The sequence below is a fragment of the Mobula hypostoma genome, chromosome X1 (assembly GCF_963921235.1).
Source record: "Mobula hypostoma chromosome X1, sMobHyp1.1, whole genome shotgun sequence".
Taxonomy (NCBI): domain Eukaryota; kingdom Metazoa; phylum Chordata; class Chondrichthyes; order Myliobatiformes; family Myliobatidae; genus Mobula; species Mobula hypostoma.
In genome coordinates this window covers 30990995-31010608 of record NC_086128.1, presented here as the reverse complement: position 1 = coordinate 31010608, position 19614 = coordinate 30990995, and the positions used below count along the sequence as shown (strand labels likewise).

The 19614-nt window shown below is 42.2% G+C and overlaps 1 protein-coding gene across 3 annotated transcripts in view; it reads right to left on the bottom strand.

Annotated features, from left to right (window-relative positions):
- The window catches only part of rapgefl1 (Rap guanine nucleotide exchange factor (GEF)-like 1), a 131155-nt gene that overhangs the window by 71019 nt on the left and 40522 nt on the right, over positions 1–19614 (bottom strand). Inside the window, exons 1-2 of one of the 3 annotated variants that reach the window (XM_063037977.1) lie at positions 15432–15553; positions 14405–14982 (exon numbers count right to left, since the gene is read on the bottom strand). In XM_063037977.1, the coding sequence (XP_062894047.1) occupies positions 14405–14792 (388 nt within the window). In that variant the 5' untranslated portion in view covers positions 14793–14982; positions 15432–15553. Of the gene's footprint in view, positions 1–14404; positions 15341–15431; positions 15554–19614 lie in introns of those variants that run through there. The other 2 variants (XM_063037976.1, XM_063037975.1) reach the window with 2 other exon arrangements.

Genomic DNA, 19614 nt, shown 5'->3' with positions numbered 1-19614 from the left:
ACAAGACCATTCAAGTATCTGAATGAATGATCTACCATTCAATAAGATCATGGCGGGTCTTTTCTGTCATATTCAAAGTACATTTATTATCAAAGTACGTATACTATATACAGCCTTGGAATTTGGCTCCTTACAAGCAACCACAAAACAAAGAAACACAACAGAACCCATTAAAAAAGACTATCAAACACCCAATGTGCAGAAAAAAAAGCAAATTGTGCAAACAATAAAAGTAAGCAAATAGTGAAGATCACAAAAGTGAGTCCACAGCCACGAAGCCAGTCACAGCTGATCCAGGAGCCTATTAGCTGCAGGCCACAGCCTCAGTTCAGTGCAGAGACAAGTAAACTTTACAAAGCAGTGAGCTGAACACCCAGCCCGCCCTTCGCCTCCTGCCCTGACACCTTGATCTTTTCAATCTGACCCGGCACTTAAATCAACCAAACAGTGGGTTTGATCTCTGACCCGGGCCTGACCCGTCACCTGATTTGACCTGTACCCAACCTTTCCAATGTGGCCCAGTGCTTAATTTGGCCAGACATCGGCTTGCTCCTCATTCTCAGGCCCAGGCCTCGCCTCGACACACCTCACTTCTGTCTCTTTGAATCACATCCAAGTCCACTCCAGAAATGGCTAAACATCGACTCATTCCCCACTCTCTGGTCCAGACCCTGCCGCCTTGATTCAGCGTGTGATAATCTACGTACTTTTCTTGGTTCCTTTCAATAGTCTTACCATTCATCTTAATTCTCTGCCTCTGGTTTTATCCCTTCTGCAAAGGGCAGAGTTTCTCTATGGATTTTTCACCAACATTTTGAACACAGGGAAATTTTCGATTTTGAAGGCAGAATACAAGGTTAATGGCAGGATTCTTAACAGCGTGGAGGAACAGAGTGAACTTGGAGTCTACATCTATTCACCCTTCACAGATGTCATGCAAGCTGATAGGGTGGTTAAGGTGGCCTGCATGATGTATTGGCCTTCATCAGTTGGGACCAACAACTGGCTAATATGTGGGGGCATAATTTTAGGGTGATTGGAGTAAAGTATTGGGGGAATGTCAATGTAAGTTAATTTTTATAACAGTGTTGAGTGCGTGTCATGCCCTGCCAGGGTGGTGACAGAGGTGGATACATCAGTGAAATTTAAGAAACTCTTAGATAGGCACATGGATGACAGTAAGATGGAGAGCTATGTAGAAGGGAAAGGATTAGATTGATCTGAGTTGTGCTGTAATGTTTTATGTCCTATGAGTGGGTTATCAGACTCTCTGGCAGGTATCTGTATGTGTTGATTACAGATCCACATCTTGTGCTGTGCTGCAGGGCATACTATGTCAGCCTGCTCTCTTTATTAATACTGTAATCACAATTTATGGCTAGTTTTAAGTTTTAAGGGATTAACCTGGCTAGACGTTAATAAGGCAAATGAACAGTTAACATCTTGACATTTGCAGGTACAACAATGGTGAGGTTGTCTTGCAAAAAACAATTACACATTTCTCATTATTACACTTGTAATAGAAGAATGAAGCAGGACTAAATTTTAGCTATGTAATAAATATTAACCACATAGAATAACAGAATTGGGTTGATTATGCATTGTGTAAGTGCCTGTTATAAAACCTCTTTCATTCATGCCTCTTAAAACATTCAAATTTTTAAAAATAAGGCTCAGCAGCTGCATAAACTTACATCTCTACCTGAAAATACCACGCAAATGCAAGATAAAGCCGAATTTTATTCTGAAACCTGAATGCTAAAGTTTTGCACCACAATAGCATTTTGTCTTTTTTTTTAAAAAAAACACAAGAGTATCTGCAGTTCCTCCAGCTCTTTGTGTGTGTTGCCATTTTCAGAAACCAGTTTTATTGAAGGGGCTATTTTTTTTTTTGGACAGGTCATCGACACAGTGTCTTGTATGTTTTGTCTTCTGAATGGAATTAAGCAAATTGGCTACCCATTCTCTAAAGTCAAAGAGCACTACACCACAGAAACAGGCCCTTCAGCCCATCTAGTCCATGCTGAAGTGTCATCTATCCAGTTTCATTGACCTGCATCGGGACCACAGCCCTGCATAACCCTCCTGTCCATGCACTTATTCAAATTTCTCTTAAATGCTGAAATCAAACCCACGTGCACCACTTCCACTGGCAACTCACTCCACATTCACACTTCCCTATGAGTGAAGAAGATCCCCCTCAGCTTCCTCTTAAATATTTCACCTTTCACCCTTAACCTACAACCTCCAGTTCCAGTCCCACCCAACCTCAGTGGAAAAAGCCTGCTTGCATTTACTCTCTCTGTAGCCCTCATAATTTTTTATACTTCTGTCTAATCTTGCTGTACTAAGTACAATCTGTACTAAGATTTTAGCTTAAGTTGAACCCTGACAGCAAAGTCCTAATGTAATACTACTCTACAACAATGACTGCATTTGAAAAGTATTTACTGGACTTTGGGCCAATCTGAAGTTCTGAAAAGCGCTATATAAATGCAAGTCTTTGTTTCATTAACATCAGATAATTTTGTAAAGGAGAAAAGATATGAATTACACATCCCTGTCCCTCCAGGTTACTAGGCAGGATAATGTTTACTCAGAGAACACTCTCCAACATGTTGAATGACACAACCATTGAAATAAAGAATGTTAAGAGAAAAGAACTGCCAACTCAAATGTGAGCATCGACAAGGCACTGAGCCATCACAACAGCAGAGTCATATTCCCTTAAACACTCTGATGTCACGGTTCGATACGTCCCTCACGCTGTGTGTTTACATTCCTTACTTTGAACCCGAGCACCTCAGAATATGTAGAGAAGCATGGAGAGAGACAACAAGAGATTCTGCAGATGCTGGAAGTCTTGAGCAACACACACCTCATTCCTCTGCCCCCTCACCCCTTCTCTCCCCCCCCACATGACCTGCCCACCACCTCTTTTCCGTCTCCCTTTATTCCATGGTCCATTGTGCTCTCCTATCAGATCCCCTCTTCTTTGGCCCTTTGCCTCTTCTACCTATCACCTCCCAGCTTCTCAGCCCTGCCCCCCTCATATGGAATCACCCATTACCTGCTAGTTTTCAACCCCACTTTTTGTGGGGGGGGGGGGGGGGGGAAGCAGAAAATGCTGGAAACACACAGCAAGTCAGGGAGAACCAGAGCTAGATTCAGATCAAAGCCCTTTTGCCACATTCTCTGGATGAAGGGTTGAACTTGGAAGCATTAACACTGTTCCACTGTTCACAGATTGCACCCTGACCTGTTAACCATTCCAGCACTTTCTGTATTTATTTCAAAATTCCATCTTTGGTAGCTTCCCCCCCCCCCCCCAACCTTTTGATAACTATTCATTTCTCCAGTCTTGCCCTGTATGTATCTATGCATGTGCCATGTTCATGCATCACACTGTTTTTATCTTTCTGAAAGAGTGACTCATTTACAGGCATTATTTGCAGGTTTAGCTTTTCAGCCACTCTGATTTCCTCAAAACAGCTTGTGTTATTAACATTAGATCTATTTGTCGATTTGAGAAGAGGTCACTTATCGATGTGAGAATCTTGTGTTGATTCATTTACAAAAGCTCCACTTCCAGAACACACTCAGAATCAAATAATTCTTCAATATTCTCTTGAACATTGCTTGCAGGAATCAAGCACCATCCATGCATACTTTAAATTTACCTCCACTTTCACAAGGATTCTCTTCGTGCCACGTACACCAGCATTCCATTCCCCAGTGTCAGGTTTACTAGATGGTGTCAATGAACAATTTCTATCACACTGTTTAAATTGCTTTTCTCCGTGACTGAAGTTAAAATTTCATTTCTATCTCAGTTGCCTCCCTTCCACTTTTCCCTCAAGGTCTGGCTGAACTAAGCCTAGTCATGTTCTCAGAGTTCTGTACATGAGTAACGCAGAAGCAACATCACCCTCGGTGGAATGTGGTTTTGGTGCGTAATTCAGAAATAATTTAGCAAACCAATGCTTCATTCATTTAAGTTGAGGAGGCCTACAATTCTTTGTCAGTGCTTCTTTGACAACACTTACAGATCTCTCTGCCACGTCATAGAGTCATGGAATAGTACACCACAGAAACAGGCTATTTGGCCCACCATGCCCAAGCTTACTAACTTTAAAAGGGCCGATAGAAAAACCAGGAAACCTAACAACGAGGAGGAACCTGTTGCTACCACTTGTCTTCCCTATATTTCTATGGTTTCTGGAAGGGTTGCCAGGATCCTGAAGAAACACCAGATTAATACCATCTACAAACCTGTAAGAAAGCTCAAATCACTGTTTATGAGGGTCAAAGGTGACCTGGGGCTCAGGTCGGCTAGCATTAACCGGATTCCCTGTGAACGTGGAGCAGCGTATATCAGCCAGACTGGACACACAGTGGAAACCCGCATCAAGGAGCACAGGAGGTGTATCTGTTTGGGCTACCCAGAAAAATCGGCAGTAGCAGAACATTGCAATCGCAATGGCCATAGGATTGACTTTGGCTCAAAGCTACTGTGCTGCACCAATGGCTTTAGAGACAGCCTGGTAAAGGAAGCCATTGAAATAAAACTAGAGGAAAAGAACTTTAACAAAGATGATGGTCTCGCTCCAAGTAAGAACTGAAATTCGATTGTAAACAAGGTGGGATAGCAGAAACTTGATTGGATGAGGAACAACTAATCAGGGAGGACGGACGACGGGGTTATAAATACCACCGGACTAGACATGCCCAGGGATCATCCCTGATGAAGATGGCAGAGTTTGTCATTGAAATGTCAGTTATATTTGATACCTGTACTCAACTGGAAGCCCGAGGAGAGTTTATTCATATACTAGCCTCATCACCCACCCTTTGCCCATAGCCTTCTAAAATTAGGTAATTCAAGTGCTTATTATAGATGCCTCTGAAATGTTCTTTCCAGCCAATATCTTAATATCTTTGTTAAAAAAAATTCTTCCTCAAATCCTCCCCAAGCCTCTTATCACTCACCTTACACCTATGCGCTCGTGCTTTGGACACTCCCACCCAAGGGAAAATATTTTTACTATCTTTGTCATCTATTCCCCTCATAATTTTGCACATTTCTATCAGGTCACCACTCACTCTCCTTCACTCCAGATAAAACAAACCCAGCCTACCTAATCTCTCCTTATAACTAAAATGCTCCAAACTAGGCAAGTTCCGAGGTGTGAACGTCACCAATAACCCGATCTGCATGAACAGTTTGCAAGACAAGCTTTTCACTGCATTTTTGGTACATGTGATAATAATAAAGTAGTACTAATGTCCTGATAAACCTCCTGTGTCCAGTCTCGAGTGCAATCAAACCTTTAGTACAGTGTGGTGACTAGAATTGCACACAAGGTGTGGCCTGAACAACATTACATAAAAATGTAACAAAAATATCTCTGCTCTTACATTCAAGGCCACAGCTGATGACGGCAAGCATCCCATACTCTTTCACTAGCCTCTTCACCTGTACTACAGAGATCTATAGGCTTGTACCTCAGAGTCCCTTTGTTCATCACCACTTACTAAGACCCTTCTATTTTCTGTGGGCAAGATGGACCCTTGACCTCACAATCTCATTATGATCTTGCACCTTGTCTACCTGCATTGCACTTTCTCTGTAGCTGTTGCACTTTATTTTGCACTCTATTATTGTTTTACCTCGTTCAACCTCAATACACTGTGTGATAATCTGATCTGTATGAACAGCATGCAAGACAAGCTTTTCACTGTACCTTGGTACATGTGACAATCATAAATCAATTCCTATGCCAGCCTGTGTCCCATCCACATCTGGGATTCAAAAACATATCACTTCACACTCATCAGGGTCAACTTCCATCTGCCATTGCTCTGATTTATGTTCTAGCTTATCTATATCATATTGTCATCAAGACAATCCTCTTCACTGTCGACAGCACTCCAATCATTTAACACTGAATAATGTAGAGGAATAATGCTATTTTATTTCATCATGGATTCATACTGAAGTGAGCAAATATTTCAATAAACTATGATATGAGGAACTAGATCTCTATTTTTTTCCATTTTGCTCTGTTGTTATAATAAACTCAACACATTTTTCCTCAATCTAGTTTGATTGACTATCTACGAGTACTAAAATGTTATCAGTTGCTGTAATCAACATGTACTTTTTCCCCATAAGCTCCCATTGGCTATTTACATCTCTTTACAGGTGCCTTCACTGTTCTGCTCTGCAGACTTGACAGATCATACATTTGTCCTCAGGATCTTTATCCTACAGTAAACAACATTTGTGGCCATTTCCTTCATGCTTCCAAATTCTCAATGTAAAGCCATTTTTTAATTTATCTGCTGGAGCAATATCATTTCATGCTTTCTTTATTACTGTATTGACTTAGTTATACCTGAAAAAGCTTTTTCAATTTGGAAATCATGCTTAAACTTTCTCCGTCTAATGGCAACCTGGAAGATGCATCTGCAAAAACATTGGTTTCAGACCCAAAGGGCCTGTACTGTAATGTAGTGTTCTATGCTGTTTCCTGTACCTGGTTCGTTAATACATGCAATAACGCTCATGTTTGGCTTAATATCGAAGTGGATGCTGCGCCCTGTAATATCCCCTTAGATACGCTTGAACACTTCTGCATACTTTCCCAATCATATATCCAAGCATGAATGAACATCCCTTTGCAATCGAGCTGGAACTGAGACAATTCTTGCCCATCAGGGTGGTCAATTATGCTAATTATAGTAATCAGCTGTAATCATTAATATTGCTCTTTGCTGATTCTTGTGATGCTGTACGCATTTCATACAATTTAAAGAGCTGAATACATGAACATATTCTCCCATTCATTCCACTCTTCATCAAATGCATTTGGCTGAATTTACTTGGCCATAACCAGAACCAAACAATCTGATACTGTGTCCATGCTCATGGTGATACTCGATTTAAATATATTTTAAGTTATTTTGCTACATAAAGCCACTTCGCCAGAGAATGTTGAGCCTGAAAATCCCAGGTGCAGTTTCTGAAATGCACAAACCACCCCATCTGGCACCAACAATCACTCCATGGTCAAAGTTACTTAGATCCCATTTCTTCCCCATTCTCATATTTGGGTCTGGACAACAACTGAATTTCTTAACCATAACTGCATGCTTTTATGCATTGAATTGCTGCCACATGATCGGCTAATTAGATATCTGTATTAATGAGCAGGTGTAGATAATAAAGTAACCACTGAGTGTATTTTGCCATTTTGATACACCTGTGGAAGATGCTTTACATTACATCTCTAGCAGTTATTCATGCCATTTTCATCCATGTGCTTCCATTCCACCTTGGAACTCCAGTCTTAGAGTGGAAAGATTCAAAAGGGTGTTACCGAGACTGGAGGGCTTGAGATAGATGAACCGTGCGCATTTTCCCTGCAGTTTAGGAGTCTGAGAGATGATCTCAGAGGTTTATAAAATCACAAAAGGTATAGATAAAGTAAATGCTCACTGTTCTTTCCCCAACAGGTCTAATTCTAGAGAGCATAGGCTTAAGGTAAGGAGAGTGAAGTTTAGATTTAAAAGGGATTTTAATTTTTTTCCCCCATTCTGAGGGTGGTGAACGTATGGTACAACTACCACAGGAGTTGCAGAGGTGGTTAAAGTTACGACGTTTAAAAGACATCTAGACAGATGCATGTGTAGGAAAAATTAAGGTTTATGGACCAAATACAGGCAAATTAAACTAGGTCAGGTTGACAACCTGGTCAGCACAGATGAGTTGGGCTGAAGGGCCATTTTCTGTGCATCCAACTATGCCTCTTTGCTGCTGTCCTGTAACTGTAAACTTTCACTATTTGTACCTTACATGAGACCAAATTATTTAGCCTTCCTCAATGTCATGAATGTCACAATTGTTAAGTACAAAACTGTAATTCTCCTTAATTAATAGCTTTGATTCAGCTTTCATTTTAATTAAGCCACACAAGATAAAAGTCATCATATGTCGTCAAAGAAGGTGAAGTTACAAGTCCTTACTGGCAGGGTCACCTGTTACTTGATTCCAATTTCCAGATGTGCAGTGCATATTTTAGTATATTTAAGTTGTAATTGCTTTTTTGCACTCCAATATGGCATCATTCTTTGCAAGCTCATTCCCATCGTAAAGGTGTTAACCCAGATGCAAAGCATCTCTTCAGCACATCACAGCTTCCCCGTTTGGCTCCATAGCGAGTCCAATAATGGACCAGGAGGTCAGATACACCAAATATATCACTGTATCTCAAGCCTTTTGCTGCCTGTGACAATAATAAACCAATTCCAATCCGATCTCTGGTTCACTTTAAACTTCCATGATAGGCTGAACGCAAGCAAAGGTCTGAGCTGTGTGGAGATCTGAAGGGCGAGCAGTTCCCACAGAACAGTCGGTTGGCAGTCAGTTTGATTCCACCCTTTACACTTTCCTTTGAATGCTCACACCGTTTGCAACCTTTGTAATTTACCACTCATGAACAGAACTTGAATTTAGAACTCTAAGACGCATGGTTTTGGGGCCATGTGGGGAAATGCAAGGTAGTGCATTTTGGTAGAAAGGATAAAAGGCATGGACTATTTTCTAAGCAGAAAACAAATTCAGAAATCAGCGGTGCAAAGGGACTTATGGTTCTTCGAGCAGGATTCTCTAAAGGTCAACTTTCAGGCTGAGTTGGTGATACGGAAGGCAAATGCGATGTTCACATTCACTTTGAGAGGACTAGAATAAACAAACAAGGATCTAATGCTGAGGCTTTATAAGGCATTTCTCAGACCATACTTGAAGATTTGAGAGTGGTTTTGGGCTCCTTATATAAGAAAGGATGGGCTGGCATCAGAGAGGGTGCACAGGAGGTTCACAAGAATGATTCCAGAAATGAAAGCGTTAACATGTGGAGCATTTGATGGCTCTGGGCCTGTACTCACTGGAGTTTAGAAGAACGGGGGAGGGGGACACCTCACTGAAACCTATCGAACACTGAAAGACCTAGATAGGGTGAATGTGGAGAGGATGTTTTCAATAGTAGGGGAGTCCAGGATCAGAAGGCACAGGCTCAGAATACAAGGGTGTCCCTTTAGAACACAGATGAGGAGGAATTTCTTCAGCCAGAGGTTGGTGAATCTGTGAAATTCATTGCCATGGATGATGTGGAGGCCAAGTCATTGGATATATTTAAAGCAGAGGTTGATAGGTTCTTGAATATTAAGGGCATCAAAGGTTACAGGGAGAAGGCAGGAGAATTGGGTTTAACAGGGATAATAAATCAGTCATGATGGAAAGGAGGAGCAGATTAGATGGGCTGAATGGCCTAATTCTACATTATATGGGCTCATATGTACACAATATTTTTAGCGACTAACCTAGTAGTGAGTTTCCCTAAATGTAAATGAAGTTACCTAGACTAATGTTGTACATTAAAAATACCTGTGCAAGTACAGAATACAACAACATTAACCAATGTAGTTGCTCAATATCATATTTACTGTTAGTCATCTGCCTCCTTTATTTAGAGCACATTTGTAGTATCAAGTGCAGTCCTGGATGCCACTTTACAGGAAGAACATGCAGACTTTGGAGGGGTCGGTGCAGGGGGGGGTGTAAAAAGAGGTTCACCAAGACGTTGCCAGGAGCGATATCTACAAGGGAAAGATAGACAAACTTGGATCATTTTATCTGGAGTATTGGAGGCTACTGATACTAGTATGTAAAACTACGAGAAGCAGAGATAAGGTAGAAAGTCCCTCAGATAATGAAAATATCAAGTACGAGAAGACATAGCTTTAAGGTGGGAAGAGGGAAAGTTTAAGGAGAATTACAAGGTAATTTTCTTTCAGAGGTAGGTGCCACGAGGAGTGGTGGAACCAAGTATAGTAATGTTTAAGGAGCACATAGACAACACATGAACAGGATTGGAATGGAGGAGCATAAACCATGTGCATTTTAAGTTGGCATCACTGTCAGCTCCGACATGCTGGGTCAAAGGACAGTTCCGTTTGCCACCTTACAGGAAGGATATGCAGACATTGGAGGGGGCGAAAAAGAGGCTCATCAAGGATGTGAGGAGTACACTGGGCTATGATCCAGGTACCAGTCGATGGGACTAGGCAGCAGAACAATTTCATATGGACTAGATGGGTAAAGGGCCTGTTTCTGTACGAAAGTGCTCTATGACTATGTTGCCAGGAATATCTACAGTACAAGAAACAAGCAGATATACCTTTTGCCCATCCTCTGGGTCACCCCCCCCCCGTCTTTCTTTCCGGACCTCCTGTCCCATGATCCTCTCGTATCCCCTTCTGCCTATCACCTGTCCAGCTCTCGGCTCCATCCCTCCCCCTCCTGTCTTCTCCTATCATTTTGCATCTCCCCCTCCCCCTCCAGCTTTCAAATCCCTTACTCACTCTTCCTTCAGTTAGTCCTGACGAAGGGTCTCGGCCTGAAACGTCGACTGTACCTCTTCCTATAGATGCTGCTTGGCCTGCTGCGTTCACCAGCAACTTTGATGTGTGTTGCTTGAATTTCCAGCATCTGCAGAATTCCTGTTGTTTTCTGCTAACAAGCTGGGATTGTTTTCTCTGGAGACTTGGAGGCCGAGATGCGACCTACATTTTGTGTTCTGTGCTGTTCCGTTGAACGTAGTGGACATGCTATGTTGGCACTGGAACGTGTGGCAACACTTGCGGGCTGCCCCCAGCACATCCTTAGGCTGTGTTGGTCGTTAATGGAAGTGATGCATTTTACTGTACGTTTCTATGTGCGTGGGATAAATAAATCTGAGTGTTCTATGTGAACAGACTGTACTGAACCTCGCCCTCCATTTGTAAGAATCTGCACAGGATAACCCTCACAAACATGAAATTACATACTCAAGTGCACAATTAAACTTGCGAACATGACGTGACTTGAGAGAACACTGCTGGCTCAGCCAAATTGAGCATCCACTTAAGACAAGTACTTTCATTGCAAGGTGGAGAGTTCTGTATAATAAATGCAATCACAGCATGTAATGCACTCTGAATTACACATTTATTTAAACTGTGATTTTCAGGTGTTAAGCTATTAACATCCTCCCATGCTCGATCTTTCAAATGAAAGAGCATAGAAAGATCTCATCGACCCTGACAATCTTTTCTGGCCATATTTTTAAACAAATGTGCTGCTAAGCTCACAAAAATCTTCTTTCCCCGGGGAATTCTTTTATCCGGTGAAGCAAGTGTAATGCAATGTAATTCAACATAAAGAAACCATGGATGAGCATTCAGATAAATGTGTTCATATGAGTTGAAATGACAGCTCTTTACATCCAGTTCCTTTTTCTCAGGAGCTTGGATTTATTTATAGAATCACTGCTTTTCTCAAGCCCCAAAGCAATTTACAACCAATGAATTATCTTCTGAGCTGTAGTCGTTCTCTCACTGTGCATCACTTCCCTACTTCACCGTTGAAGCATGAGGATAAATAGAGTGCCAGTGTTAAAATGGCACTTGAAGCAATATCCTACTGACATAAGGGTAAGGCCATCATACATTTACTCTTCAAGGTCTGGAAAATGATTGCATCTTAGAATGAGATCCCTTCCTATTCTTCTAAACACTAGAGAGTTTTGGCCGACCCTGCTAATTTTATCTCCCACCTCAATTTATCCCAGATATCAAATAGATGAATTTTATTGTGCACCCTCTATTGCAAATGCATCTGTCTTTAGAAAGGGAGATCAGAACTGTATATAATGGTCCCAGGTACTGTCTCACCGGGGCCTATACAACTTCAGCAGAATATTTTTCTCTTGCACTCAAATCGTTTGCAGTGCGGGCTAACATAACATTTGCCTTCCTAACTGCTTATCACAACCTGCATGTTAAATTGTTGCTAGGTTTAGGATAATGTCATAAAGTAATTCATTCATATACAAGACCCTCTATTACGCTTACTACTGATTAGGGAGAGTCAGCATGGCTTAGTGCATGAGAAACCATGCCTCACAAATTCGCGTATTTTGAAGGGGCAAGAGGGTTGATGAGGACAGGGCGGTTGATGTTGTCTAAATGGACTTCAGCAAGAACTTTGATGAGGTCCCGCGTGGTAGGTTGGTCCAGAAAGTTAGATAACATGGGAACCAGTGTGAGCTATCCAATTGAATACAGAATCAGTTTGGTGATAAGAGGCAGATGATGGTAGCGGAAGGTTGTATGTAGAGTGGAGATCATTGGTATGCCACAGGAATTGGATGCTGAGTCCTCTAATGTGTATCATATATAAATGATTTAGATGAGGATGTTGGTGGCATGATCATTAAGACTGCAGATGGCACCAAAATTAGTGGCAGAGTAAACAGTGAAGAAGTTTCACTCGTGCACAAAATGCGGGAGAAACTCAGCAGGTCAGGCAGCATCTATGGAGGGAAATCAACAGTCGTCGTTTCTACCAGAGACCCTTCATCAGGAATCTTGACGAGTCCTGATGAAGGTTCTCAGCCCAGAAATGTTGACTGTTCATTCCCCTCCATAGATGCTGCCTGACCTGCTGAGTTCCTCCAGCATTTTGTGCGTTGCTCAAGATTTCCAGCATCTGCAGAATCTCTTGCACCTCTTAGCAGTGAAGATTGTCTGAAGTTACAGCAGGATACAAATGAACAAGAAACTAGGCAAGAGAATGGCAGTTGTAATTTAACACAGATCAGTTTGAAGTGATGTGTTTTGGGAAATTAAACAAGGGCAGGACATACTCAGTGAATGGCAGCCGCCTGGGAAGTGTTGCTGAATAGAGAAACCTTGGGGTACAAGTACCTAGTTCGCTGAAAGTGGCAACACAGGTAGACAAGGTTGTGAAGAAGGCACGCTTACCTTCATTGGCCAAGGTACTGAATACAAGAGTTGGGACACTAAGTTACAGTTGTACCTAACACTGGTTAGGCCACACCTTTTGCATTGTGTGCAGCCTAGGTCATCCCACTAGAAGAAAGATGTGATTAACTTTAAGAGGATACAGAAAAGAGTCACAAGGACGTTGCCAGAATTGGAAGGCTTGAGTTGTCAGGAGACATTGGTCTTTCCCCGCCTGGAACATAGGAGGCGAAGAGGTGACGTGATAGAAGTATATAACTTTATGAGAGGAAAGAGACAGGTAGAGAGCCAGAACCTGTTTTCACATTGTAGGAATGTTTAAAACTAGAGGGAATGCATGTAAAGTATAAGGGAGGAGGTTCAAAGAGGATCTAAAGGGCAATTTTTTCCCCACACAAAGAGTAGTTGGTATCAGGAATGAATTGCCAGAGGAGGTGGTGGAGGGCAGAACTATAACTACATTAAGAAGCATCTTGACCAACACTTGAATAAGCAGGATACAGATGGATATGGAAATAATGCAGGCATTGGGATTAGTAATAGATAGACATTATGGTTGGCAGAGGCGTAGTGGGCCAATAGGCCTGTTTCTATGCTTTACAACTTTATGACCACTTGTCTGGATGAGAGGACAATAGATGCAATTCTATCACCCTGAGAAACAGTATGGCACAGCAGTTGATGCTCTAGAGACCCTAGTTTGATCCTGTCCTCAGTTTGAGGTTTGCTCACTCTCGCCGTGACCACGCAAGTTTTCTCTGGATGCTCCGGTTTCCTCTCACACCACAACGACCTGCAGGTTAGTGAGTTAATTGGACACTGTTGGTGCAGCTAAGTGGCCAAGCAGAACTTGATTGGCACGTGTGAAAGAGCAAGTTGTACAGTAGCATGAAGCTGATGGGCCAAAATGGCTTTCCCTCCTTTTCTGTTCCTATACAGCCATCTACCTATAAAGAAACAATAGCGGTTGTGGTAGAGTTGAATACAGTGATTAAACAATTAAAATAATGTTGGAAAATAAAATGGAATATTGTCTTTCTGACACGAGTTTAAAAGGAATAGAAACATTTGACATAGCTTATTCAATTTATTCCAGTGTAGTAATTTCAAGTACTATGTTCAATATGCACAATCAAAAGGTGATGCATGCCCTGATATTCTTGAGTCTAGAGGTCCATATATCACACATTTACAAAAAACATTCCAAAGTAGCCCACAAAATTTACTTAGGTTTGGAGAGAGACTGATATTTAGCAAATCTGAATGAAGCCTTAAGTGCTTTACTCTTATCCCGTGCAACTTTTCAGCATGGTTTCACAACCTTTGGCCAACAGCCAAAAAGAAAAATTGGCACTTGATCATTAGACGTTGCTCTGACTCTAGATTCGAAACTTAGACCTCAGCATTGAGTAAGCTGGTGCTACACAGTTGTTCCTGACAGCTTCACCCCTGTTTACGAGAGGCCCATTCCTGACCACGAGTGACAGGTGCTGCTTCCACCGTGAGTCCGAGTTACAGAGAGCACTTTCACTCTTACCTGTGTCAGTGCCGTTCTTTGGAGCCTCCATCAGTCCCTCCAGGATATGATCCACAATGTTCTCTGGGGTGTCGGAGAAGTGCCACAACTTGCTGCTAAGCGTTGACCCATTGGGACTCATTTCTCCCGATGACAGGGAAGGACTGGTCAGCTCATCATCTGTGTCTGCCCATTTATTCTCCAGGCATCCAATGTCAGGGCTAAACTCATCCTTGGGGCTGGGGCTGTCATTCCCGGGAACGGCGTCCTTTAAAAAGGGAAGGATTTTCGATGCACTCGGTCTCCGCTTTAACGTTCCTGGGAAGAAGCCATCTTTGTCCACACGACTTCTGGTCAGCGTCGAGGTTTGCTTCTTGAGAAATTTTTCTATTTGCTTCATCCCTGTCATTGTCTTTGAACACTGATCAGGGCTGAAGGATTTCAGCGAGTCTCAACGCCTCGACTGCGTGGGAGTGGCTCTACCTCATCGCCAAAGCTGTTTGTTTCAAACCCAGGCGAGCATGGTGCTTGAGGGCAGTTCACTCCCATTGACTGTCTGAAGCAAAACAGGAATTTCCATGGCAGTCTGCAAGCTGATACTAGTAGGCAAGAGGTAGAAGGAGACAAAAACAGCACAGTCGTAATTAGATAAGGTACTACACAACCAGAGTGAAATAAATTCTACAACTTGAAATTAATGAAACACAAATTTTCAGAAACTCAAAATAATGAAAGTTCTTCTCAATCTATTTGAATCCTCCCAACATTGGTTACATTCTCCCTTTGAAAGCCTGTTTATCATTATATAATCAAATAGTCAATTAAGCAACTTTTGTATTTATATAGCATGTTTATAATGTTGCCTAGGCTTCTAAGGTTAATCATTTCTGAGGTTACTACCATTATCTAGAGCGCTACACATATAGTCCCACAAGTGCTGCTTTGCAATTAGTGTGGAAAAATTCAAAATAAACCCTTTGCCAGCATTTCTACCCTCCCAGAATTAATGTACTGTTTGCCCTTCATTTGAGATGAGGCTTTCCCATACCTCGTGCAATCCATTCAAGGAGGGCACTGCATGCCCTCTTCTCATTACTACTATCAAGAAGGATATTCAAGAGCCTGAAGATACACACTCAACATTTAATAACAGCTTCTTCCCCTCTGCCATCAGATTTCCAAACAGTCTATGAACATTACCTCACTATTTTGCTTTTTGCACTACTTACTGTAATTTTTTATTATATATCGTACTGTACTGCTGCTGCAAAGCAATAAATTTCACGACATTTCATGTCAGTGATAATAAAGCTAATCTGGACTTCCATTAAAGACTAGCACAAGAATGGAAACGGACCAGAAGGAGTATCACAGAGACTATTCTATGTCCACAACACTGTGCAACAGTTAGTACCGTATTAAACCTCCAGCTTTTAAATAAGCAATTCTAAATTGTACTCTTTTGCCATCTTGTAAAATTATTTTGAATATTTTGGGAAATGCTTATTTAAATCATCTGTATTTATAATTGTCCCCATCATCCCTGGGCTAAAGGAGAATTGTTAATCAGCTAGGATTCCTGCAATTAATTATAAGCTGATTAAAGATATTGCAGAGACATTGTGTTTTAAATGTGCCTAGAACTGCAGAGTCTCACAGCACAAAAGCCATGTCTGTGCCAGCTCTTCACCAGCTGGCCAAATGATCCCATGCCCAAGGTTGTTATGGCATCTGTTTTTATTACCTCTTCAGGCAGTGTATTCTAGATCATAACAACTTGTTGTGTAAAACATCTAGCGAGCTAAGTACGAAGTACAGATCTGCAGTGATGTATCCCAACTGCACGATCCGTGTACTCAACCAAACGATGGTCACTTGTACAAGTTACCAGTGCTATTACAGCACCAGTGATCACCGATTGGGGTTCAATTCCTGCCACTCTCTGTAAGGACGCAAACAACAGGAATTCTGCAGATGCTGGAAATTCAAGCAACACGCATCAAAGTTGCTGGTGAACGCAGCAGGCCAGGCAGCATCTCTAGGAAGAGGCGCAGTCGACGTTTCAGGCCGAGACCCTTCATCAGGACTAACTGAAGGAAGAGTGAGTAAGGAATTTGAAAGTGGGAGGGGGAGGGGGAGATCCGAAATGATAGGAGGAGACAGGAGGGGGAGGGATAGAGCCAAGAGCTGGACAGGTGATTGGCAAAGGGGATGTGAGAGGATCATGGGACAGGAGGTCCGGGGAGAAAGACAAAGGGAGGGGGGAACCCAGAGGATAGACAAGGGGTATAGTTAGAGGGACAGAGGGAGAAAAAGGAGAGTGAGAGAAAGAATGTGTGTATAAAAATAAATAACGGATGGGGTACAAGGGGGAGGTGGGGCATTAGCGGAAGTTAGAGAAGTCAATGTTCGTGCCATTGACTGGCCAAATTGACTGGTCACCATTCACCTGTCACCGTTGACTGGTGACAGCTCCTCTCTGTAAGGAGTTTGTACATTTTCCCAGTGACCGCATGGTTTCCTCTGGGTGCTCCAGTTTCCTCCCACATTCCAAAGATGTACAGGTTAGCATTAGTAAGTTGTTGACACTGGAAGCATGGCAAATCTTGCAGGCTGCCCAGCACAACACTCGCTGATTTGATTTGATGCCAACGATGCATTTCGCTGTAAGTTTCGACATGCATGTGACAAATAAAGCTAATATTTATCTGATCTTATAATGTCGTTGGAATTGCAACTGCAACCCGAGAGAGAAGAAAGAAATGAGGACAGTGGTGGAAGAGGGGAGCAGTTGGGTGTGGAAGAAAATTATTTGAGCTTACGTGCATGAATCCATATTGTACAATATGAAGAGCGAGATAAAAATGGTCAGTGAGTAAATCCAAATGAGCTGCACTGATAAGTAAAAACAGTTAGTTTGCTTTCGGTAGCTATCAACTCCATCCACCACTCCAACAAAATACTTTATACAGTTCTTTACCTGTACTGCTAACTTCTCCATCACCAGACAAACCACCTTGTTAATCAGAGCCTGGCAGAAGTGCAAGCATAACTGCAGGAAACAAAAATATCACTACAGGCTGGAGGCCAAGTTTAAACTGCTTAATCATCCCTGAATACTTTGCTGGTCATCGCCTCAATCAGCAAAGAGAAGTAATTGATGTTACGCGCGAGTTATCATGGCCCGCCAAACCTTAGTTACTGAAACAAAAGTTTTTTCATTAGAGATATCCTTGTGGGACACAGATATGCTATCTGTCAGTGCTGTCGAATTGATAGAAAATGGAGAGCAACGTAGGAGAGAAGGGTTAAGTTGATCTTATGAATAGGTTAAAAGGTTGGCACATTACAGGCTGAAGGGCCTCTTCTGTACTATTCTATGTTCTAATTCTATACATTTAATTTGCTTTTAAGCAACAAAGGGTGTGGTGGCATAACCAGGATGGGCTTGACAGTGCCTGTACTTTATTATGTTTGTGTAAATTCAACATGTCATCAAAAACTTCAACAAACTTCTATAGAATCAGAATTAATATCACCTGCATATGTCGTGAAATCAGTTAACTTAGCGGCAATATATGTTAAGATGGAAAAAAAAGTAAATTACAGTATCTATATGTATATTAAATTAAAAATAGTGCAAAAACAGAAATAATAAAAGTGAGATAGTGTTCACGGGTTCAATGTCCATTTAGGAATCGGATGGTAGAGGAGAAAAAACTGTTCCTGAATCACTGAGTGTGTGCCTTCAGGTCTCTGTATGTCCTACCTGATAGTAACAGTGAGAAAAGGGCATGTCCTGGGTGATGGGCGTCCTTCACAATGGACACCGCCTTTCTGAGACACCGCTCCTCGAAGATGTCTTGGATACTATGGAGGCTAGTACCCAAGATGGAGCTGACTAATTTGACAACATTCTGTAGCTTCTTTCAGTCCTGCACAGTAGCGCCCCCCCCCCTTACCAGAGTGTGATACAGCCTGTCAAAATGCTCTCCCAGGTACATCAGCAGAAGTTTGAGTGTTTTAGGTGACAAATCAAATTTCCTCAAAATCCTAATGAAGTGTAGTCACTGTCTTCCCTTCTTTATAGCTGCATCGATATGTTGGGACCAGGTTAGGTCCTCAGAGATCTTGACACCCAGGAATTTGAAGTTGCTCACTCTCTCCACTTCTGATGCCCCTATGAAGACTGGTTCACATTCCCTCATCCTACCCTTTCTAAAGTCCACAATCAGCTCTTTGGTCTTATTGACATTGAGTGTAAGGTTGTTGCTGTGACACCACTCCACTAGTTGGTATATCTCGCTCCTGTACGCCCTCTCGTCCTCATCTGAGATTCTGCCAACAATGGTTGTATCATCTGCACATTTATAGATGGTGTTTAAGCTATGCCTAGCCACACAGTCATGGGTATAGAGAGTGTAGAGCAGTGGGCTAAGCACACACCCCTGAGGTGCGCCAGTGTTGATCATCAGCGAGGAGGAGATGTTATCACCAATACGCATAGATTGTGGTCTTCCGGTTAGGAAGTTGAGGATCCAATTGCAGATGGAAGTACAGAGGCCCAGGTTCTGTAGCTTTTCAATCAGAATTCTGGGAATGATGGACTGAGGAGAATATGCTGACTGGTTTTATTATGGCCTGGTATGGAAACACCAATGCCCAGGAATGGAAAAGTCCATAGAAAATAGTGGATACAGCCCAGTCTATTAACAGGTAAAGCCATCCCCAGCTTTGAGCACATTTTCAAGGAATGCTACCACAAAGCAGCATTCATCATCAAGGACCCCTGCCATCCAGGCCATGCTCTCTTCTAGTTACTCCAAATACTTACATTGGTAACTCCTCTGTCACTGCAGCAATATCTGGCTTACATTAATTGTCTATTCCAGAGGATTCCGAGTGCAAAACAAGCCTCCAGCTCTCATTTCATCTCACCTGATAAACAGAACATTCTGTTCCTTTTTTCCCTCACCTACCAGTCCAGCATTGCTTTAAGCATTCTGCACCACCTGCCTCGAAAACAGCACAAGCCCAACATTCTCACTCCATGGAAAGAACTCTCTCCTCATTTGAGTTTCTTTTTATTCATTCATGGGAACTGGGCGCCTCTGACAAGGTCAGCGTTTACTCCGCATCGCTTCCTGATAGGCTGAATGCCTTCTATGCATGTGTGCAATAATGTGACATCAAGGAAAGCCCCCTCACACCCCAGGAACGGGCATCTTCTC